This window comes from Acanthisitta chloris, unplaced genomic scaffold, assembly GCF_000695815.1.
Source record: "Acanthisitta chloris isolate BGI_N310 unplaced genomic scaffold, ASM69581v1 scaffold24225, whole genome shotgun sequence".
Classification (NCBI taxonomy): domain Eukaryota; kingdom Metazoa; phylum Chordata; class Aves; order Passeriformes; family Acanthisittidae; genus Acanthisitta; species Acanthisitta chloris.
In genome coordinates, this window is record NW_008673474.1 from 15,319 (window position 1) to 39,008 (window position 23,690).

General features: G+C 49.3%; 1 protein-coding gene across 1 annotated transcript in view; it reads left to right on the forward strand.

The window, feature by feature from the left end:
* LOC103802510 (muscleblind-like protein 1) overlaps window positions 1-23,078 on the forward strand; it is a gene marked incomplete at its 3' end in the record, with an annotated part of 38,115 nt that extends 15,037 nt beyond the window's left edge. The window contains exons 2-4 of the mRNA XM_009074992.1: window positions 13,994-14,164; window positions 16,554-16,754; window positions 22,821-23,078. Of these exons, the coding sequence (XP_009073240.1) occupies window positions 13,994-14,164; window positions 16,554-16,754; window positions 22,821-23,078 (630 nt within the window). The remainder of the gene's footprint in view (window positions 1-13,993; window positions 14,165-16,553; window positions 16,755-22,820) is intronic.
* Between the last annotated feature and the right edge of the window lie 612 nt (window positions 23,079-23,690).

Genomic DNA, 23,690 nt, shown 5'->3' on the forward strand with positions numbered 1-23,690 from the left:
CTGCACTTTGGTTCTTGATGCGAACAGGGGTGTGGGTGCAGCCAGGGTGGCATTGCAGCATTGTCCTCAGCTATGCTGAGCTGATAAGAGACTGCTTGTGCACATGGAGGAATTGTTTCTGTCTTGTTGGAAGCCATAATCACGTGTTGATTTACCAGGGCTTTCCTCCACATGATTGGAAACTGAAGCAGCAGCTCAGGTGGAGATTTTCCCTCAGGAGCTCTGAGGGCAGTCTGGAGGCACTGGCTGATGGGGAGGTGAAGGTGCTGGGCACAGCTGACAGAGCAGAGAGTGGTTGAAGGCATTTCATGTGCACACCCCAGGTACAAGGAGCTCTCCCACCTTCACATAGAGCCCTTTGAACCGAGGTAGGACAGGGATGTCCCCGATCCGGTGCCCTGCAGGGCACATGTGCCCGGCCCCCACCATGTGCCCTCACTGGGACCAGCAGCAGCAAACAGCCACGGCTACCCAGCACTGCTGGTATAAAAATAACACCTCAGGAGGAATAAACAAGTTATTTTTGTGTATTAGGGGTGGCCATGCAGAGCTGACTCAGGGCCTTGCCTTGCGCTGCCACTGAGAGCTTACTCAGATGTGCTGAGCATTTTGAAACAGCTTGAGGTGCTTCCTCTGGCTTTGGAAGGTGGGATGGGGCCAGTGGGGTGTGGGGAGTGTGAGTAACCTGGGAGGGACTGCTGGCTGCCAGGTGATGCTGCTGTGTTACAGAGGATTGGGCATCCCAGTGCCAGGTCTGGAGATCCCACAGCAAAACAAGCTGGTCCTGCTGGAGCTGCCGCTGGCTCAGGTGGTGCTTGTGCCCAGGAACCATAAATTACACTGGCATTCCTACTAGCTGTGAGGGAAGCATCCTCTGGAAGTGACCAGGGACAGAGCTGGTAGGAAATTAATAGTGCCCAGCAGAGATTGGGTGTGAAAGCTGACACAGAATGGAAAAGGACTGAGAAGGAGTTGTGAAGAGCAACAGGAAGTATCCTCCATCTCACCCTGTGGCAGGGGGGGGGCTTTTTTAACTTAATGTCAGGTGTCCCTGTGAGTCGTGTGCACGCAGCCAGCCTTTCCCGTTTCCTTTTGCTGTGCATTTACTGTTCCTTTACATAAAACTTAGTCTTGTATATGGATTCTAGTAATCAGTCTAACTCAAGGAGGAAGATTGCTCCATTTGGTGGGATATGAAGCTCAGGTAGTGTGTTTGCATGCGTCTGCACGTGCAGGAAAAAAGGCCAAAGCTAACGATTCTATTTAGGTTATAATTATGACGTGATAGAGAGGAAAAGGAGAAGAGCTGTGTTTGTTCTGTCTTGCACATTTAAGGAAAGATGCAAGGCTAGTTTTCAGTCAGCCTAATCTTTATCTTTGAATGATTGTTCTTTGATTTTCACTTCAAACCAGACGGAATTAGCTTTAAAAGAAAAAATTCAAAGGGACAGGGGTATTTTAATTGCCAGCCAATAGAAATGAAGAGGAAAGGTGTGGGATGTGGTGGTGCCCTGGGGTGGGACATGACAGTGCCCTGGGGGGACACATGGCATTGCCCTGGGATGCACAGCAATGGCTCCAGGGTCTGTTACTTTGGGCACGAGGCCTCTGCATTGTCCTTACAGGTGTATGTAGCCGGGTTCATTAGTTCCTCATGGATTGCTGGTTGATTCGTGCAGAATCTCATTGCTGTGCATCCCTTGTTCAGTGCAGTAGTGTCAGGCTGCAGGAAGGGTTGTCACTGCTTGCAGCCCAGGAGGGGGGAGGTGCATGAGGAGCTGCATTCACAGCCCTGGCCCCAACAGCACAATAAAGTCATCACACGATGACACTTCTCAGCTTGGTTGGGTGTGCAGGCCAACTGCTCACTCTGGATTCCTGCTCCCATGAAGAATACAATTACACCTCCTTTGTCACCATGTATGTATCTGCCACCGCAGATGTGTTTCTGTGGCTCTGGCAGTCCCTGCCTACTGGGCTGGGGGCACATGTGGGTGCAGAATCAGGGTCACAGGAGTGTGGCTGTGCTCTGGGGCACGGGCAGCAATGCTCAGGGTTCCTTTGGAGACACCGTGGTGGGACCATGTGTGTGTGTCTGTCCCAGGATGTGTGCCAGCCTGGCATGAGCTGCTGCTCACAGTGTTCCTTTCTGCCACCAGTCCGCTGGCTGCAGAGGGGCTGACTGTTGATTATAAAGGTGTGTTGTGTAGGAAATCACTGTCTTGTCAAAAGCAGAAAGCATTTGCTTTGCTGAGTTCCCTCTTGTGGAAAACAGGTGGAATTTTTTCTTAGAAGTTATTAAATATTTCCTTTTCTTTTTCCCAAAAGATAAATTCTTGAACTTTTATTAGTTTCTAAGGTTCTCGTTGGACAAGGGAAAGTGTTTTCTGCTTTACTCAAGTACATTTGTGGCACTCCATGCTGCTGCTGTAAGGAACACAGTGTCCACCTTTTGCCTGCTGTGATGGGCATTAGTGGTCCATCAGCCCTGGCATCCTCGTGTACCTCAGAACTGAACCCATCATCGAAATTACATCTCCAAGCTTAGTGTTTTGTGGTGCAGTGACATCAGACTTAAGTGCTTTGGAACTCCAGTGCCCTCAGGGTGATGTGCACCTTGCTGCCTGCAGCAGCCTGTCCTGTGTGCCTGGTATTTCAGTCTCTCCTTTTATTAGTGAGTAGACTGAATGGCCTAAATTTGATTCCTGTGTAAGCAGACTGCACAGAAAGGGCCAGAAGTGTTAAGTTTTTGTTTGTCAGAGGCAGAAGTTGATGTCAGCTGCCAAAGGCAGCCCATGCTCAGCTGTGACACCCCTGTGCCTGGGCAGCACCCACACAGGTCTCCCTGCCACAGTGTAAGGCTGTTGGTTCTGTAATGCCTGACAGCCTCTGTCCCAGTCCCCTGACAGCTCTCCCTGTCCCCTCCGTAGCCACTGCTCTGGTAATTTCGAAGTGTGCAGTAATTAAGTAGAAAGGTTTGGATGTGATGGAAGCAGTATGTTTCTAAGACAGTTTACTGTGTTGTAAAATGTGTGGGGTCAGGCACCCAGAGCTGTTTGCATTCCTGAAAATCAGGTCACTTCTCCATGCTCCTTCTAGGGATTTCACAGGATGGCTGTGCCCTGCAGCCTGTGGGTTTTACACCAAGTGAAATGCTCCAGGTTTATTTTGTGTCGTGCCAGGCAGCTCTTACAGAACCACACGGAGCAGCAGAGCGTGTGGCTCAGTGTAGATTTTGGTGTGGTACTGCTGAAAAAGAGCATTTCTCATGCTGCTAATTCAAACTTATGATCTTTTGCAAACGTTTGGGAGAAGGTTTTGGCACTGAGAGAGCAGCTATTCACTTTTCCAGGTACAAAGAGCAGTTGTTTCCCACAGTGCCGCTAACCTGCTCTGTACTTGTGCACAGGCAGATCAGAGCCCCACACTTGGTGTTCACCTGGAGAAGGCTCACTGTCTGCTTTCCACATTCCAAGGAAAGTGGCATCTTGGAGCAGAGAGAAGAAGATGAATTTGAAATAATTTCCCCAGGCTTTGGTATTGATTTCCAAAACAGTCCTTATTTGTGTGGCTAACCTTTATTTCAGGGGAATGTTTTATTAGTCTGTGAGTAGTACAGGTCCTGGCAAATTTCTTCTTTGGGAGGGAATTCTTCCCTGTGAGGGTGCTGAGGCACTGGCACAGGTTGCCCAGAGCAGCTGTGGCTGCCCCATCCCTGGAATGTTCCAGGCCAGGTTGGATGGAGCTTGGAGCACCCTGGGCTAGTGGAAGGTGTCCCTGCCCATGGCAGGGGGTGGGACTGAATGGGCTTTAAGGTCCTTCTAACCCAAACCAGTCTGCGATTCTGTGATTCTATGAAATTTCCCATTCCATCCTGTCCCCCGTGCACTTCATTTCAGTTGTGAAGTCAAATCCTATTTTGAAATGAATTTATCATTTAACTTCATTTGAATAAGATCACATTTTAACAATTACTTTCCCCAACTAATGTTGTTAGGTAACATTAGTCAAATTCAGGAATAGTTTCAGTCAATCCATATTCATTGATTTTCAGTCTATAAAATATTTGCCTGACAGATTAATTCTAATTTTATTTAAAAACAACATGTCATGGTTGTTTTTAAATAAAAAAGGAAAAATCCTACAAAAGGGACAGCAGGAAGATAGAGATATGTGTAATTCTTTTGTAAACCACATCAGTGAAAACCCCAAACATGTGGACATGTTGGCATTTCATGACACAATTCCAGCAGTGATTTCCAGCGTCGGGGGTGTGGGGCTGCAGTTCTCACTGATGCTTTTAAAGCAGCCTCTCTGCCGTAAAAATCCAGACGTAAATACTGACAGCCACTGACCTTCAGCTTGCCAGAGCAGGCTGTTGGTGTGCTGTTGGACAGCAGAGAGCAATTCATCGATGTGACGTTAATTTCTGTGTTACTCAGCACTGCCCTGAACTGTAACCGCGGCTGGCAGTGTCCACACGCTGACGTCCCACACAAAGAAGCATTGCAGTCCCTGTTCCTGCCTCACCTGGGGGCTCAGCCCTCTGCAGCCAAGATGTTCATTTTTCGGGGGTGGAGGTGGATCAGACATCTCCCAAGATTCAGATGTGCCATTTGCTTAAAGCAACCCTGCGAGGGATCTGGTGGGAGGAGGTTTCAGGAGAAGTTAAACACCACTGCTGTAAAAATACACTAGTGAAAGTCATGAGTGTTGTGGGGGTAACAGTGCCTTAGGGATTGCTTCTCTTTCCCCCTCTCCCTCCTGGTCCTTGTTCTGGAGCTTGTGTACCCCAAGCCCTTGTGCACATCTTGGGGGGTCTCTCTGTGCCTGATCGCATCCAACTGCAGGCAGGGGGTGCTGATCCTGTCAGAAGGGTCAGGTGCCCTGTCTGACATGGCTGGTATGAGAATGCCAGGCTGGGGGTATGCTGCAGCCACTGGCATCACTGGGAGCTAAAGGCAGCCTTTAGGGGTGCCTGGGCTGCGGGTCCCTGCTGCAGTGGGTGCCCTCAGATGGGCTTGGTCCTGGACTCTGCACAGAAGGATTGGCACAATTATGGTGCTTTGACCTTCTTGTGCCACTTGTGTGCTTTGCCTGTTCTGTATGTTCCAGGGCCAATTTATTGAGATGTTGTATAGTGTTGTGTGCCATGCCTGTGCAGTCTGGGGAAGAGCTTTATAACTGGAGCAGCAAAGTGGCATCATTCCTGCCACAGAAGCACGTCTGGGGCCATCCCACCCCACATCCTGCCACCTGCCAGCTCCCAGCTCCCACTCGCTGCCTTGGGCCTCAGTGTACCCTCTGTTTGCAGAGGCAGCAGCAGAGGATGGTGAATTCTCTCTCTCTCAATCACAAAAGCAAGGTGTTATTTTTAAACTACAGCAATTCAGTTTAAATATAGCCCCACTAATGGAGAATCCTCCTGCACTTCTGTGCATGGCTGAGGACACCAGTGACCCAGTGCAGGTCACCTGCCATCACCTCTCCAGGCAGGAGGGACTGAAAATACCAGCGTGCTGCAAACCCAAATGAAAACAGTAATATCTGGGGTATTTTACCTGTGAAAATACTTACCTTAAGTAGATATTTACCTAGGTTTACTTACCTAGGTTTGATAACTAATCACAAGACTCTGCTTGAGCCAGTGGGACAGTGAAACATGTGCCCTGGGTGCCAGTGATGGGGACAGTGGGGACAGCCCTGCAGCCAACCAGGGCAGGTTCTGAAACAGTTTTAAAATACATCAACTGTGTAAAAAATACATGAGGCATACACAGTCAAATCCCTCGTTTAGGATTCCCTTTTTTAATTTGCTATAAATAGTACTGACCTGTCCAGCAGCTCTGCTGAACAAGAGCTGTGTCCTTTCTGTTTGCTCCACCAGTTTGGATGCAGCATTTGACAAGGTGCCTGTTTTCTGCCATACCACACCAAAACAAAGGAGAAGGCTGAAATTATTATGAAATATTAATTATGCTGCAGCACACCCATTAAACTGTTTCAGTGGGGCCTGATGGACCTTCAGATCTCTGCTCATTCCAGTCATTTCCCTGGATCTCTCAGCAGTTCCAGGGGAATGAGAGTCGGGGGGGGGAAGGCAGAGGGGCTGGTTTCAGACGGAGTCGCTGGCAGGAGATGAGAGCTGCGAGGAGGAGTGTGGATCAAAGCAATCCCGGTACCTGCCGGCGCTGCGCTGTTCCCGGCCGCTCGCTGCTCGGCTCCGCGGGAAGTGGCACCGATAAATAGATTAAATCTCCCGTGTGTTTTACTTGTTATGGACGTAAAGTCATTCATTCTCCTCTTAAAATGCCAGTTATTACACGCTTGAGTGAGGATCACAGGGATTACTAGAGATTGCTCTAAAGGGATTTGGTGGCGTTGGGAGTTATGGGAGCACTGAAGCCCTCGCTGGGAATGGCTTGTGGTTCCTAATGCTGCCGTGACACACGTGCCGCCCCTCGGGGGGACATACTCACCTCCGGGGGGTCTGCTTTCCCTCTACAGGCCTGGAAAAACGTTATTCCCTCTAGTCCTGTACTGGCTGTGGGCAGGTGGAGGGTTGTTTGGGAGGAAATCTGGTGTTGCTCTGTCGCAGGCTGCAAGAGTTTGTGTGTCTGGGAGTGTCAGTGTAAATATTGATGGTTTGATACATAGAATGTGTGTAAGCATTGACTATTTATATACATTCAAATATATAAATATAAATGAAATTTCTAGAAGTCAAAAATGTATATAAATAAATACTTGTATTTCCATATGCTGTTGATGCATTTGTCAATGGCTGTTGCAAAACAAAGGTTCAGGTGGTTTGGGGGAGTCTGTGCTGAGGAGGAGGAAGGATCCACAGACTTCAGGAGCAGCAGGGAGGGTTTTGCTGCTGTGCTGATGTCTTTCCTTCTGGTTTCATGCTGGCAGTCTGCTTGCTCTGTTTGCTTTTCTTTCCTTTTTTAAATCCAGTTGGATTTCATGGCAATAGGACAGCTCCCATAGGAGTGCCATTAGCTGTGCAAGCCAAATGATCAATTAGAGGAGTTGAGGCTTTTATCTGCAAGAATCACACACGAAGACGTCATTAAGTGGTCACTGTGGTGTGTTTTGATATGAAAAAATTGACTTTAAAAAGTGTATACACAGAGGGCGTGAGCACCGTGTGCTGCCATCAATCCCTGTGCCACAGCCCAGCCCTGAAGGGGGCTGAGGGGGCTTCAGTAGGTTCTGTTAATTCCTTTTGTTTAATACTAAAACATTTCTCTGAATGTCTGCTTGGCAGGTCAGCCATGACACAAAGCGCCTGCAAACAGTTTATTTTTATAAAGCATACTACATTGTACGTGGAGTTAAATGTTTTCCTGTAGAACACATGGGCATCAGGATAAATAGTTTTACCATTTACAGGCAATGCTTGATGGTAAGAGCCACCCTCCTGCTTGGGTTTGAACGCGCCGGGTCGGGAGGAATTTGTCCTCCCTGACAGAGGGAGGTGTTTGCGTGTTTGTTTTGGATCAAAAGTACTTCATGTGTTGCAACTGCACTGTTGAGCCTTGGCTGATGGTTCTCTGGCTGTGGCTTGTGGCACCCACAGCATGGAGGGACCAGGCACAGCCAGAGCCCTGGGCTGAGGGAATGCCAGCGGAGCAGCTATGGCCAGTCGGTACCATGGCATGATTGGAAGACCCAAAAGTGCTTGAAGTGACTGAAAATTGTGTCAGTCATTAATAACTCTTAAATAGTGATGGGGTGGTCTGTGTTCATGCCAGGCAGTTGAGATGTGCAGTGCTCATTAGAGTCTCTGCTGGCCACAAGAAGGTTTGCTTTTGTCTGTTGGAGGCAGCCTGGTTAAATGTTAGAGGGTTGTAGGTTTGGCCATGAAAAGCTATGTAATATCGTAGTATCACAGATGGGTTTGGGTTGAGCGGAAGCTTAAAGCTCATCTCATTCCACCCTGCTGCCATGGGACACCTTACACTAGCCTAGGTTGCTCCAAGCTGCATCCAACCTGGCCTGGAACACTCCCAGGGATGGGTCATTCATCCATCTCTTAGTTATTCTGCTGGCACAGAAACACCCTGGGGAGCCCCTTGGAGCACTGCAGGTTGTTGCAGGCTGTGGTCACTGCTCGAGGCCATCAGCAGAAACTGCAGCTGTTCTGATGGATGGTTTCATGTTTAAAAGGCAAACTCTGTGTCCTGCAGCCTGGGCGTTCTCTCCTTGATTTAATGGTAACTGCAATGCCAGCAAGTGCTATTTGTTTCACTTCAGTTTCAGTTTGGAATAAGCAAGAGCAGAGTTTTGCCTCCAGTTTGGGTTTCCCTGGGGCAATGGAAAGCTGTTTTTACCTGTTGCACCTCCCTCGAGGTGGGCTCTAGTGCTGCCTGCAGGCAGAGGCAGCTCTTGGTGCCATCACAGGCATCTAGGTTCGCTTTCCTGCATCTCAAACCGTGTTGCTAAGCAACAGTTTTTAATTGGAGAATTAATTTGACTCCTGGACATCCTGAGCAGCATTGTATACTATGCATTGAAGTGGAAAGCTTGTTGCATCAGCGTGGTCAGGGTGATCAGACTGCCACAGCATTAGTTCCCATTGGTGTCCCCAGGCTCTGTGCTCCTTGGGCCATGCTAGAGGGTGGTTGGCTGTGCCTGCACTGTCAGGGCTGGCACTGGGACCATGGGGAGAGCCAAGGGTTTATTCCAGGGGTGTCCAAGACAGCCAGGGGTTATTCCAGTGATGTCCTGCACACAGTGAGCAGCACATTGGTGCTCTTGGCTCTCTGCCCTTGGACTTCTGTGGGGATTCTTTCATGGCATGGTGTTAGTGGACTGATGGAAACCAAGAAGCTCTCCTCTTCTCCTCCATGAGCAGTAGTTCGTGTAGGACCACGCGCAGAGCAGTGCAGCCAGTGCTTAGGAACTCGGATTGTGCTACCGCAGTGGTATAAAAATAGCATAAATAACCAGACCCAGCAGGCTGGTGCAGCTTGGTTTAAGACCTTCCCAGAGTGAGCAGCTGCATTTCTGACAGCTGTCTGTACAGGTGTGTGTACCTGAGGTGCACAGAGGGCACACAGGGGTACCTGTCCCCAGCAGCACAGAAGCTGCATGTGAAGCCAGGCAGGTTGCCCTGGCTGATGTGGGGTCAGTGCTGGCCTGGGGGCAGGCACTGAGTGGCACACACAGCCTGCTGGTCCGAGTGTTTATCCTGGGTTTCTGCTGCTGCAGGAGGATGACCTCAAGCAGCAGTGGCAAGATCGCTGAGCTCCGTGTGTGCTCCGGTGTTTATCAGTGACAGCAGTAACTGGAGGCTTTGTTTAGTCTCTGCCCACACAAAATTCTCCTCTATCTGTGCTTTGTCTGTGCCTGATCTAATGTTTGCTGATTCTCCCCAAACCTTCAGCCTCTCCTGCAGAGGATGGCCCCTCTCCAGGGCTGCAGGCTGCATCCCAGCACTGGTCAGTGTCTGATCTGGGAACAGAAATGCATACACAGCACCACTGTGCCATGTTCCCCTGCCACGCTGGTGAGGTTAGGACTGCATGGTGTCCCCATGTCTCTGTGTGCCCTGTCACAGCCCAAAACCCATCCCTGTGTTAGAGGGGTAATAGTACCTTCCTGCCAGCAGTGTCCCTGGGGAAACAACTCTTCTCTGAGGAACCCCGGCCTGAGGGTCAGGGGTGCTGGAAGCAGATGCAGAAGGCTACCCAGGCTCCTTCTGGGAGAGGAGAGTTTGTGTTGGCTGTTGCACTGAGTGGCAGCATGGCAGGAGGCTCTGGGTCATCTCTGCCTTCTGCACTCCATGAGGTCTCAGGGTGGAAGTTCTCCCACTGCCTGCTCACAGGGTGTCTGAGGGTGTCTCAGTGCTGGCAGAGTCCCTGTGCTGGGCAGATGGGGCTCCTGCTGGTCCCTCACATAGGCACCCCAGGGTCCTGACAGGTCATGCCCAGGGCAGTAATGACCTTGGCAGAGCAGCTTGCTAATTAGACCTAATTTATTGCATCTCCAGGCTGTCCTTTCCAAGAAAGTTTAAGGCCGGAGCCAAGTGCACCAGGGTGATGAGTTTTCTGCTCTTCTGTTGCACAGCAGATAGGTGTTTTTTCTGAGAAGGTGTTGGGAAATAATCAGTTTGAATTTGAATTGGTTCGAAGTTTGGTTGGGTACTGGAAATTGTGGGTGTTTGCAAGCTCTTAAAACAGCTTTGAAGGCCTAACAGTGACTACTCAAAGTCAGAGACTTGCCTCTCAGCCCTCAGTGCAGATGCCTGCACTGAGCCCGTGGAGTGTGCATGAGATCAGGGGTTCACACACACTCCACTGCAGCAGAAGCAGAAGCCAGCAGCAGTGTGGTGGAGACAGCAGGGTCATGGGGGCAGGAGCAGCTTGCCAAGCTCAAATTATCTTCTTGTTAATTAGCTACTGATTTCTGCTGAGATTGCCATTAAATATTCCCTGAAGGAAAAAGTAACAGTTGTTAGTACTGGTATCACCTGAGCTGTAGCTGCAGTGGATGAAGCAGCTTGCAGTCTCAGAAAGGAATCCCAAGAAAGCTTTTCCTTTATTAAACATTGCAGTCAGGGTATTTTCTGGAAAGAGATTATTACCAGAGAGCTAGAATTGCCATTGTATTTCTGACGTTTAGTGTGGGCTGTGAAAAACAGGGTGTTGCTGCTCTTCGCAGAAAGCTGGTGGTGCAGAGAAGAGCCTGGTGTGGTGACCTCAGAAATGGGCTTATTCCTGCTCACGTGTGTGATCTAGGTCTTGAAGAAATGCCCTGTATCTTCAGACTGCAGAATTCGAGGGTGATTTTTCCAAGGCAGGATCGACCACTTTGTTTTCTGAGTTTGACACGTTTTCCACAATTCTACAAATACTCATACAAAATGCCTTGTGCTTTGTGAGGAATAAAATCACATTGCATAGCTGGGGGATGCTTCTGGCCTGTGGGAAGACACCTGGGTACGTGTTCCTGCTTCCATGAAGGCAGGGAGAAAAGTCTTCCTGACCTGACTCCTGATCACCAGACTGTGCTGCACCTGATAAGGTGTCACAGGAGACTGAAGACACCGAGGTCAGGCACACATGTGCCAGCCACAGCCAGGGCATCCCGATCCCATGGCCAGAGTGTTTTGGGCAATGAAAGTGAACTCTACAGAGTAGGAAATAAATGTGTATATTAAAGGAAAAAATGGAGAGGCAGCATGGGACTAAAAGATTTAGTGCTTCAAGGGGAACAGAAGCAAATGTGCACTTGTGCCTGTGTTTCAAATAAGAATGAGAAGTTGTGTAGCAGCTGCTGCAGACACAGTGCTGTCTGACTGGTCAGTGGGGCTGGTGCTGAGCTCAGCTGGGCACTCTGCCTGACACTGCTGATCCCAGGGCTGCAGGAAAACATCATGTGAGAGTGGCTGGGAACGCTGAGGGCCTGGCTGAGGGACAGAGCTGGGCCTCTCCCCTCACTCTGCTTGTCTCCAGGGACCTGCAGGGCCTCTGCTGAGGAGCATGCTGGGGAGCCTCAGGGGCATTTGTACTAAGCTTTAGTCCAACAGGATTGTGGTAAAAGCCCCATCAGGACACTGCAGCATGCAATTGCTGCCTCTGAATCTACTCGCTTATAGTATTCATTTTGTAATGTAAAGAGGGTTCAGAAGAGGTTCAGAGAGATGAAAATCTGCCTTAAACTCTGTTGACTGCAGTTACCAGGATCCAGTGACAAGGTAATTAAGAGCTGCTTGCTCTGAGGGTCGAGGGGATGAATGCTGCCCGTTTTCTGGTGAGATCTGTGACAGTGGTTTTCAGCCTGTGGCTTCTGACTCCTGTGCACCATTTGTAAAGGTCCATGGAATAGAAGTTAAGACAAGAAACTCTGTTACCAGACAAATAAGTTTGCATTTCTTTGGGGAAATTTGCTAAGATCTGCAAGATAAAAAAGATTGAAGGTTAAAGGTGCCCTGGGCTCCAAAGCAACAGGCAAACAAGGACGTAAATGTTTTGAGAGTAGCTGGTGATAACTAAGCATAAGCACAGTTTACCTGGGGACATGGTATATTCTCCTAGTCCTTAATTCACAGGAAATTGTTCTCCTTGAAGATCAGCTCCTGAGTGAATAGAAATGATGGCCTGATGGCGAAGCAGCAGCTCCTTGTTTCCCGGGAGTCAGAGAACATTACATTAGATCTCGGGAATGAGTTTTTATGGCTTTAAGATATTTGAGTGTATGAAGTACATTAAGTGGTTGGGATGTACTGCACGTACTGCCCAGCTTTGGATCCCATCCAGAGAGTTGTGGGGCAGCCTCAGCCCCAGCACTGAAACAAGGACATTGAGTTTAATCTGCATTTCGCAATCAGGTTGGTTAACCGCACCTCTATGATCCCAGCAACACGTTGTAGTTCTGTGTTACCCATTTAGCAGTAATTAGCTGTGATTTTTACACTGTGTTCAAGTAAGATCTCATCTTTCAGGCAGATGGTAAATGTGTCAGTCCCATGTTACTGAGAAGTAACATGGGGTTAGTGTCGAGAGAAACACTGACGTAATTAAAGCTGTTTCAAAGCACCTACCTTCACCTACTAGTGAAATGCTTTTGGAGGGGCCTGGAAGTGCTGAAATGAGTGGGTTTAGGTGTTAAAGGGAGGAACTGAGGGTCATTTTGTCCCGAGCGAAGGCTGTTGGGTGACAGCCGAGTGAGAGCTGTCCCACATGTCATTTGGCCCGTCTGCCCTGGGCTGTGCTGGCCCCTGTGCAGCTCTGGCCACTGCTCCAGGCTATCAGGTGCCAGCTCTGGTCCCCACAGCCAGGGATGGGGCAGCCATGTGGGTGGGTCTCACTGTGTGGGGCTGGGGGTGGCCAGGAGCTTTCCATAATCATGGTGTGTTGCCTGAAGATATCCACAAAACTGCATATCTGTCTTTTATCAGGTATCTCTTCCTGTGCAGGGATCACGTAGATGTCAGCCAAGTCACGATAAAACGTTGGAGTGCCAGCAGGAGAGACAGAATGGGAGGGTGGGCAGCAGCAAACTGGTTATCCCAGCCTTTAGGGGAGACAAAAATCATCCTACAAATTAGATTTCTGGCAGATCGTTTAACGAGGATAAATTTTAACTTTCTGAGCAGAATTGCAGTATAAGGTCAAGCTGTATTGAATCAATTTGTTTCCTGATAAAAAACAGTTTCTTGGTCAAATTAAGTCTGTCTTTTGCCTTGTCGTTGTTTCTGTTTGGATTTATTTCAAAGATGAATGAGCAGAGGAAAAAAATGCAATTTAAGGAATCTGGGTTGGGGTTTTTTTTTCAGAAAAGGATTAATTTCTCCTTTTTAATTAGGTTATTTAATTTTTATTGTTGCCATCCCTTTAGCGACAGTATGGGTTGGTGTTACAACTTTACGGAACAATAAGTGTGCAAAGCTTCCATATTAATGAACTTGCATTTTCTGAAGGCTCATGGCATGTGGCATCACCACTCCTGTGCTATGAGAGGAGGGGACTGTGTTCCCCAGGAGAAGGGTCTGGGTCTCCATCATGCACAAAGTTGCTGTTTATTATTTCTGGGTGTCAGTGGTTGTCATATTGCTGAGTGTCCTTTCATCCATGTATAACTTGTCCATGATATTTGTTGTTTACTACATCTGAATTTAATGAAAAATTTAGAAACAAATCTGGGTTTCCTCTTTCGTTTGCACAACCCCAACAAAAATGCATCCTATGGAGGTTTCACAGAGTAGGATCATGTCCCCGCAGGGGAGGGACATGCTGTACTTTCAGAACAACTCCTATTTGCTCGCCTTCAGCAGCTTTAAAAAGACACAGCATGTTTTAGAGTTGTGCTACAGAAAAGCAAAGCAAGCAGAGGATAGAGGAGCTGTCAGGTGGCTCTGGGCAGTGTGTGGCAGCCCTTCCTCCTCGGTCTGCAGCAGGACTGCGTTTGCTTTAGCCGATGACATGAGGAACAAAGACGCACCCACAGCTTCTAACCCAACTGTGTCAATTCTCTTCTTCAGGGTCGATGCTCAAGGGAAAACTGCAAATATCTTCACCCACCACCACACTTAAAAACGCAGCTGGAGATCAATGGCCGCAATAACCTGATTCAGCAGAAGAACATGGCCATGCTGGCCCAGCAGATGCAGCTCGCCAATGCCATGATGCCCGGAGCCCCGCTGCAGCCCGTGGTACGTGTGCTTCGGGGTGTCCCTCAGGGGGCACTGGGAGCGGAGGGCAGGCCACAGCAGTGCTTCCACACCTGTGAAACCCCACAAAGGTCAGGAACGGGTGGAGGAATCCACTGCTGTGAAATGGAGCAGACGTTGGGAGGTTGGCCCGGATGACCCACGTGGTCCCTTCTAACCTAACTGATTCTGTGAAATGCTGGTCTCTGTGTCTTTGTGCTGCTTCATTCTGCCTTGCCTGAAGTTATATTGTTAGTTAATTTTGTTAATCTTTGGTTAATTTAATTCATTTTTTTGCTACTTATTTCTCAGAGTTTAGAGAGGGAGTGATCTGCTTGAGGTTTTAATTTCCTTTGCAATTCCACGTGCTCTAGGACACTCCTGGCTTTGAGAAGATGCCCACTGGATGTTTTCCCTTCACTCAGGGGAACCTTCTCACAGAATTAGTTGCTGAAACTGGGCTTTGGTTTAGAGAGACCTGGGCTCAGCTAGGCCATGGCCGTGGTACTAGTGTACCAGTTGGTACTAGCCCATCAGATGATGGGGCATCTGGCAGCAGAGAGCTGCATCCAGAGCTGTGTTCTCCTTCCCCTCTGCTCTCTCTGCTGATCTATAGTAGCTGCTTTTTTCTTTCCTCAGCTGCCGTGCATGGTGTGCAGCACAGCAGGGCCCAAACTAGAAGGCCAGTAAGTAGTTGTGTGGTTTGGTCATGATGATAGAGAAACATTACCTCTGGTTCTAGAGCTGGGGAAGTGAAACCTGGCTGGAAAACAGGTGAGCAGAGGTGAGCCCAGTGGCTCAGCCTGGCCTGGAGCTCTCCTTTCTCTTTGCTGCCTGGCACGAGGTCCCAGTTCTGACCAGTTTGCAGTTACAGTTTCAGGAGACTGTGAAGTGGCTCTGATAACATGCTGTTATTCTGCAGTGTTCTAAAGGCTGCAGGATATTTATATTGGTATAAAATGAGCTCAGTAGAAAACAAACAGGGTAGTCTTTTATTTACTGCACAGTGAGTGTATTGGGCTGAAATCAAATATTGATATCTCTTAAGTTATACACCAACAGACTGGTTTATAGTTTTATTTTAGTATTTATTATTACCTGTCTGATAACACAATAATTAAAATTGCAGTTAATTAATAGCATTTATAAGAGTAATATTTAATTTCCTGTAAAACCTGCCTGTTTGTTTTTCATTCGCATGGATGAAGAACCAGAGGCGTTACAGAAGTTATTGCCATTTACACAGCTCTCAGTCTATTTTCTCCAGTAATGCCTGCATGTTTTTGTCCAGTGTTTCCAATGTCCCTTGCTTCCAAAGAGTTCAGTCATTTCCTCAGGAGCACAAAAACATGTGGCGTTCTGCACTGTCTGCCTTAAATTGATATGAAACAGAGAAAGAGTTGTGTTAACTCTGTAGTTGTTTTTCCCTCTGAAAATTAGTTTGGAAGAAAAACCTAAATGCCTTGAGTAACTGCTTTATTTAGATAATGAAAGATAAACACTCCTGGCTGGATTTTATTTGGCAGTTACACTGTGTGTTCAGGGGCAGGAGAGTTATTTAATCCTTGCTGCAGTGTAGCGGCTCTGTGTTGGGTTTCACAGCATTGTTTGGGCTTCTACACCCAATTATCTTCACACCACGGCACAGCCCACAAGGGCACACAACTCTTGTGAAAACATGCAAACAAACAAAGGAAAATTGTATTTGCATGTGCTCTCTCTTCCTCTGGTTTAGTATTTTAGCTAACTAAAGCATCTCCGTGATGCAGTGTGTGCCTGAGGATCTGCATGGCCAGCCTGGTGAATTCTGTAAATTGAAGGATTGTGGTTGGCTGCTTTTGATCTTGTATGAAACCTCTGTAATTCCTGAGCCAGCCTGGCTGCCACCAGGGTCAGAAAGGCTTTACCTGAGCCTGAAGTGGAGTGTGGTCGATGCTGTTGGGGCTCTCAGATGGCTCTTCCCTGAGAGTAGATATTTGTACCTGCTGTGGCCATGTCCTCCTGGCAGCCCCAGACTCTCTGTGACCCCACAGAGTGTCATTCATTATGACATTGCTGGAGTACAGATCCAACAGGCGTTTGCTCCTGGAGCTGCCACGTGCTGTGAGTGTGCAGGGGGGCTGGAGCAGGAGAGACTGGCAGGGATGCCTGTCCCTATGGTCTTGCTCGCATGTGACATCTGCCAGATGTCCCTCCACACCCCTCCCAGCTCACCCCTTGGAGGGGTGACATCTGCGCAGGTGTTCCCTTGTCTCACAAGCACAACAAATGCTTATTTCCTGTAGTAACAGAAACTAACCTTGCTCTGCTCAAGGTGATGGCCAAAGAGTTGTTATGGTGACAGCATGGCAAGTGCAAATCTTAGTGCCTTTCTCCTTGTCTCTGATTGCAGCCAATGTTCTCCGTCGCACCGAGCTTAGCCACCAATGCGTCAGCCGCCTTCAACCCCTACCTGGGGCCTGTGTCCCCGGGCCTGGTCCCTGCGGAGATCCTGCCCACAGCCCCGATGCTGGTGACAGGGAACCCTGGTGTCCCAGTTCCTGCCGCTGCCGCCGCTGCTGCCCAGAAGCTGATGAGGACAGACAGGCTGGAGGTAGGAGCCAGTGGTATCCTTTGTTATGTCTCCTAGATATGAAGTATTTTTCTTGTGAAAACAAATAATGCAGGTTTCGCTTGAGCTGATAATGTCCTGTCTTGGTGATGGGTAAGAACAAGGAGTGACTGAGTGGTTATACAATAAGTTCATGCTGCCCTTCTGCTTCTGCCCTTCACTTGCAGAGAGAAATGGAAATAGGAATGACCATGGCAGCAGCAAGAACACCAGGAAGCTGAGTTAGTGGGTGCCAAGAAGTTGTTAATGTGTTGGGGGCACAGGCACTGAGCACCAGGGAAAGGTGCAGAGCTTCAGTTGCTTGGGTGCAAGATGACTTGTGGCCTCTTTTACTTTGGCTCTGGACAGATGGTGCCCACACTCCCCTTGTCGGCCTCCCGCACCCAGCTTATCATCCTCACTACAACCCTGACAAGTGTCAGTACTCTCAAGCTGGTGCTCTCCCTTGCTCTGAATCTTTCTTATCTGAAAGGCCTGACAGTGTTTTCGGCACCTTATCGGTGCTTCGGCAGTGTGGGCGGTGAGCCAGCGATGTGCCGCCGGCTGCTGCGCACTTGGGGCACAGCCATGACACAGCCTGTGAGCACAGAGCACAGCCCGTGGGCACAGCCTGCGGGCACAGCCTGTGAGCACAGCCACGAGCACAGATCACAGCTTGAGGGCACAGCCATGGGCATAGATCACAGCCCATGGGCACAGCCTGTGAGCACAGCTTCAAACAGAGATTGCAGTCCACAGGCACAGCCCCAGGCACAGATCACAGCCTGAGGGCACAACCATGAGCATAGATCACAGCCCATGGGCACAGCCTGTGAGCACAGCTGCAAACAGAGATTGCAGCCCATGGGCACAGCCACGAGCACAGATCACAGCCTGTGGATGCAGCCTGCGGGCACAGCCTGTGTGCAGGTGCTCAGCATCCCCAGTCAGGACTGGTGACTAAAAGGTGGCAATGGGAGAGGCTGAGCAGCTGGGCTGACCCACTCTCACCGTTTGTCTGCTGGACCCAGCAGTGTGCTAGGGCACTTGGCACCTGCAAGAGGCCTCTCTCCCCATAGCACAGCCACTGGTGATCTCCCTTCTCTGCCCTTGTGTCTGGGCCCTGAGCTCAGGGAGCACAATGGGAGGAGCATGAAGGACCTCTGTTTTATGCAGCTCTCTGGAATGCTTTTCTTTCTGCCCATGCATCTGCATTAACAGTGATTAACTCTCCTTACAAGGGAAATTAATTCCTTTTCCTTAGCTGCATCCGTGGCTTACGAGCTGCTGCTCGGAAGGGGTGAACTGGGAGGAGTGTGGAGGGTCATCTAGCAGCCAACATTTCCCGCTGTCACTGTCACTATTTTCAGAGCTCACGTCACCACAGGTTCCCCTCCTGTGGGATCGCATCATTTCCCTTTTTAGAGATGTTTTCCCCAGGGGAAGCTTTCCCCAAAGCACACTCAGGTTACAGGGGAGGCAGCTGCACCGAGCTCCAAGCTGGCGCATGGGAGGCTGGTTGGAATCATCCAGGGACATTTTTCCCTTGAGGACTCTGTTTCGTGATGGACACTTGCCAGGGTGGATTAAAACCAAAATGCAATTAGATAAATTCATAAATAAATCACACTGGATTTGGAAATGAGTACAGAGAGGAGGATGCTGATGGAGGGAGCCCTTTGGGTCGTGGTTCCAAGAGCAGCTGCTGTGTTTGATTGTGCTTCCAGCCATGCTGCAGCCATAGGCTGGTCAGTGCTGCTGGGACATGAGGGCTCAAAAGTGTCCAGGTCATAAGCAGGATGTACCTAATGTCCCTGAGCACCGGCTGTGCCCATGGCCAGGGAAGCAGGTACATCCATGGGGGAGCCCAAGAGGGGCTGTGTAGTGACACGACCCTGGTTGCTGGTCACAGATTGTGACCACAGTGCACAGGGAGCTAATGAAATCTGGGATTTCAGTGTGCAGGATTTGGCCCTCCAGATGCTACGTTCTCTTGAGATGGCTGTTCGTTCAGAGAAGTGTTGCACTGCTGAGCCAACCTCCTGCACGAGAGGGAACTGTAAGAGTAGCACTCACAAAACACTCAGGGGCACAGTATGCAGTAAAAAATATTTTTATCAATTAGGAAAAACATCTGAAATCAGTAAAACTTTTAAATCTTTTGAAAAGGGTCAAGTGGTTTTGCTTTGAACTTGTATGGAAAGGAAGAGATGGTCAGTTTGGAAACCTCTGAAAGCAAGGGCTGAGCCTTTGAGGAGCACTTCTTTGTCACCTGTCCTGGTGCAGCCACACCAGCCCTCTGTGGACTCACCTTGCAGCCAGAAGGTGGTCAAGCAGGGACTCACTACTCAGCCCTATTCTCCCATTGATGAACATCCTGATTTCTCAGTCCCAAAAGCCCTCGGTGCTGTGATTTTTTTTCTGTCTCAGTGGGCTCTGCTCTTGGGAGGTGTCCTTGTCCTTGGATGTGGACTGTCCCAGCCCTGCTTCCTCCCAGGGCCCTTCCCTGGGTTCTACTCTGGCTGCTGCACCATGTGGATCACTTTAAAACAATCCAGTTGCTCCTAACCTTTAAACTGAGCTCTGCCTTCTGTTTTCACTGGAATCAAGAGCATATCCAAATTGACCCACAGACTCTGCAATCACTCTGTGCTGCTAGCTTAAAAAATCTCTCTGTTGGAAGGAGGGCATGTCTGTTCCTGGTTTTCCATTCTCCAAATGCAGTTTAAACACTGAAACATGCAGGTGAGAAGATAATTTGCAATTGCTTTCCCGTGCAATGGCCATTTGATCTGGAGTATCCAAATTTAGTATCCAAACACCAAACAAGCACATCATTTTTATGAGCAGCAAAACATGTGAATATACTTTTTAGGTCATTGAATTGCAAAACTGATTTTGGAGATGCTGCATGGTCTGGCCGTTACCTCCCAGAGGAGCCAGCAGTGCCTACCTGCTCTTCCAATGAGCTGCTGCTGTGGCATTGCCATTTGTGATGGCATGATCAGAGCTTTATAAGGCTCCACTTGCTCTCTCTTGGAATGAACTGTCCTGGAGAAAAATAACCACGGTGATGTTAGCATCTAATCTTGGAGCATGATTGGTTCTGCTTAGAATTTTAAATATTTATTTTCAAGACTGATGTACACTGGCAGGAATTAAGTCAGCACACGTTCTGGGGTAGCAAATCAGACTGTTCCACAGCTGAAGGCTCTCAGTACGTACACCTGGGGTTTAAGGGAAGCAGCAGACACCACAGCTCCGGCGAGCAGCGTGCCGGGTCTCCTGAATTAATGTGAGTCTTGGTGAGATGAGGTCAGTGATTGCTACTAGCAGTAGGATTGCTTTCATCTGTATTTCATACTGACAGCATGCAGATGTTTGGGTGTCCAGTGTGTTCAGCCGCTCCCATGAGAAATCTGCATCTCAGGCTGGAAATGTCATGGGTTTACCACAGCTTTCCTCTCACTCCTCCTCTGACAAATATCTTGAACAAAGTGTGGTTCTTCAGTGAACTAGAAAAGAAGCAAGGACAGCAGGGCCATCAAAGCAAACTCAGCCCAAAACCAGAGCAAGTGAAGAGAATTACAGTGAATCAGTGCTGCTGCAGCTCTAACTCAGCATTTTGCAGCAGGCTGGAGACTTACCCATGCCTCTTCTGTTTATGTTTCCCAACATACTGAGTTGAAAATTATGGTACTAATTACAGGGCTATTAATAAATAACTAATAAAAGCTCTCCAGATCTGAAAGACCAGTCAGCACACCATGCCTCTGTGCGTCTCTTTACTCAAGCAGATGAATGATATATTGCAGTGTGCCCATGGCAAAAAAGTAACCCCATTTCAATGCTTGCTTTTAAATAAACGAGAATTGGAAATATTCTTAGTTGTTACCCTCCCTCACAGTGATTGTAAAGCCACTGTTGGTTCAGTGATCAGAAGGACTGGCAGTTCAGGGTTGTGCCTGAGCCATCATCCCCAGATCTGCTCAGAAGCATGGAGGGAGCTGTTCTTTGCCTTAGCACAGCTGCTGTGTGACAGCTCTGAAAACTTGCCATGGACGTGCCAAAGGTTGTCTCTACCTGCCTATTTCAGTGCTCTGGTCATTCTTCGTTGGTTTCTAACTGGGATGAAATTAGCTTTTCTGTGGATGCATTCTCTCTCGCTGTGTATATAGATGCTTATATATATATACACACACTTATATGTAAGCATTTGTATATATCATCTTTGTGTTATTAATGGAGTAGTTCATGCTTACACGTGGAGTGGTTTTGAGACCTCAGTTTAGTGGATCACCAGTACAAGACAAGGAGCAAAGACAGCTGCCTTTAGTTCATCCTTTTCTTCACCTTCAGAGGCAAAGAGTTCAGTTTATTGCTAGACTGCAAACAAATAATCAAAGGAAATTATCCACCTCTGTCTATGTGGGAGACCTGTGCTTGGGTGTAGAGCATGCTGGCTCATGACCCAAAAATTGTTCCTAGGTGATGAAAGAGAACCTCCTTCTCTAGTCCTCCCTGTGTCATGCTGGCTGGCACAGTGGCCCCTGTTGGGGACTGGACCAGGGAAGGGATCTGGCTGCAGCATTGCCTGGCAGGCAGGTGGTTATTTATTTTCCAGCTGAGGAATTTGCCTGAGCTGTTGCCTGTGTGCTGCTGTTGCCTGTGTGCTGCAGAATCCATTCTGCAAACACTGAGCAGGAGGGAAACGGGATGAGTGAGGGCCATGGAGGGGCTAGACCCTGCTCGTGTGGCTCTGCTGCAAATACACACCCAGAGTCTGTCACCACATGTAAAAAACCTATAAATAGGGTCATGCAGGAATGACCCTGGACAAATGGATGTTTCCTGTGGTCAGGTTCACACGTGGCATTGCTCTGGTCCTGCTGGGGTGTCAGTTCATCTGTACAGAGGATGGGCAGGTGGCACTGGCAGGAGCATGATGGTTAAACAGCAGCCAGAGCACTGGTGTGGAGGGAAACCAAACCACCACCAAATTTAGGTTGTTGCAGGGTTTGGAGCCAAGGTCCTTGAGGAAATACTGATGATCCAAGCTCATGAGCTCCCACCTTGAACAGGAAATTCCATCTACTAAAGTGATTTTATTTTTATACAGAATTAGTTACATTTGTCCCATTGTTTCCTTTGGCCTTTGGAAAACTGGAATGCCAGTTGTTGGTGGTTTGGGGAGAGCTGACTGTGACAGGAGCACACGTCAGTCTGTCTAACACAGAGTTTACATGGCATGTGGGGAGGGGGACAGTGTTTGTCACACTGGTAACAGGGTTAGTGTCTGTGGCACTGGGGTGGTCAGGGATCCAGGGGGTCTGTGCAGGCTTGGGGCCAGCTGGAGCCCACGTACCGCAGCAGGGATGCTGCGGGAGGGCTGCCAGCCAAGCAGTTGCTTGCTGCAGTTTCTGATCCCTCCAGCTTCGTCTGGCTGCTGGTGTGTGACAGCAGGACCAATGACCTCTCCAGCTGTGACCAGGCTCCTTGCCTGATTCCCGAGGGTCTGCAGGACGATGGCCAGGCAGCCCGGGGGGGCTGTGTCGACACCATGGGTTGTGGGTTGCCCTCTCGTGGCAGACGCCTGGATCGTGGGAGCACATGGTCACAGGAGTGTCTGCTAGGTCGGGCTGCCTGCCCTCCCAGCACCTGTGGCACTCACCTTCATGAGCACATCGAGTGTGGTGACTCAGCACAGCCAGGTCACAGCAGAGCGTGGCCACGCACCTTGGAGTGCTTGGGTGGTCCCCGAGAATGGCCACAGCACGTTTGTTCAGGAAGCAGAAACAACCTTACGGGCGGTTAAGTGGGAGCCAAAATGACACCCTCTGTGCTTGGTTCTGATGCTGTGGGGTTTGATGTTCTTTGGCATCACAAGTGGCTCTAGAGAAGCCAGTTTCTGCTGCCCGGTCCCTGAGCACCACTGCTGTGCCCCACCTGGGGCCAGGGCCCTGTCCTTGCACTTCTCTCACAGGCATTTGGAAACCCCAGCACAGCTCTGAGCCATGCCTGCCACACCTGTCCCACAAACTAAGGGACTTTCTTTCCATGGTGCTGCAGGTGTGTCGAGAATACCAGCGTGGGAACTGCAACAGGGGAGAGAACGACTGCCGGTTCGCTCACCCCGCCGACAGCGCGATGATCGACACCAACGACAACACGGTCACCGTCTGCATGGATTACATCAAAGGGAGATGCTCCCGGGAAAAGTGCAAATATTTTCACCCTCCTGCACACCTGCAAGCCAAGATCAAGGCTGCCCAGTACCAGGTTAACCAAGCTGCAGCTGCCCAGGCAGCAGCGACTGCAGCTGCCATGGTGAGTGTGGGAACACCTCTGGATGTAGATACATGTTGAGGAGAGGTGGTGGATGTGTGTTTGTCCTTGCTGAGGGGGAGGTGTGTGCTCGGGGACCGTGGTCACAGTGCAATGAGCTTCCTCAGCATGTGGTGCCAGATCTGCTCTGAAGTAGTTCCAGATTGTTGAGGTGTTTGACTAATTTTGCCTGCTGATGTACAGAGTACCTATGTGTGTGTATATGTGTGTGCGTGTCTGTACGTGTGGGCATACACATATATCTGGTTGACTGTATGTCTGTGCGTGGGCAGATGTATATCTATCTAGCTGCACAGATAGATAAACCTGTATTTAGTTCCTGTAAGTCCTTGTTTGTAGAGGTGTAGTTCCAAGCGGATCTGACTGTTACTGCTGTCCCCCTCCCGTGTCCCCGAGGGCTGGCGGCAGCGCTAGCGCAGGTCCCGTGGCTGTAGCAGCCAGATCCGGACCCACTCAGGAGTGGTTTCCTGGTGAGGCGAGGGCAGCACCAAGGGGGGCTGTGGTGGTGGATCATCCCACCTGTGCTGAGCCCATGGGTGTATGGGAAGAGGAGCACAGCAGGCATGGCCGGAGCAGCGAGGGCAGCGGGGTGAG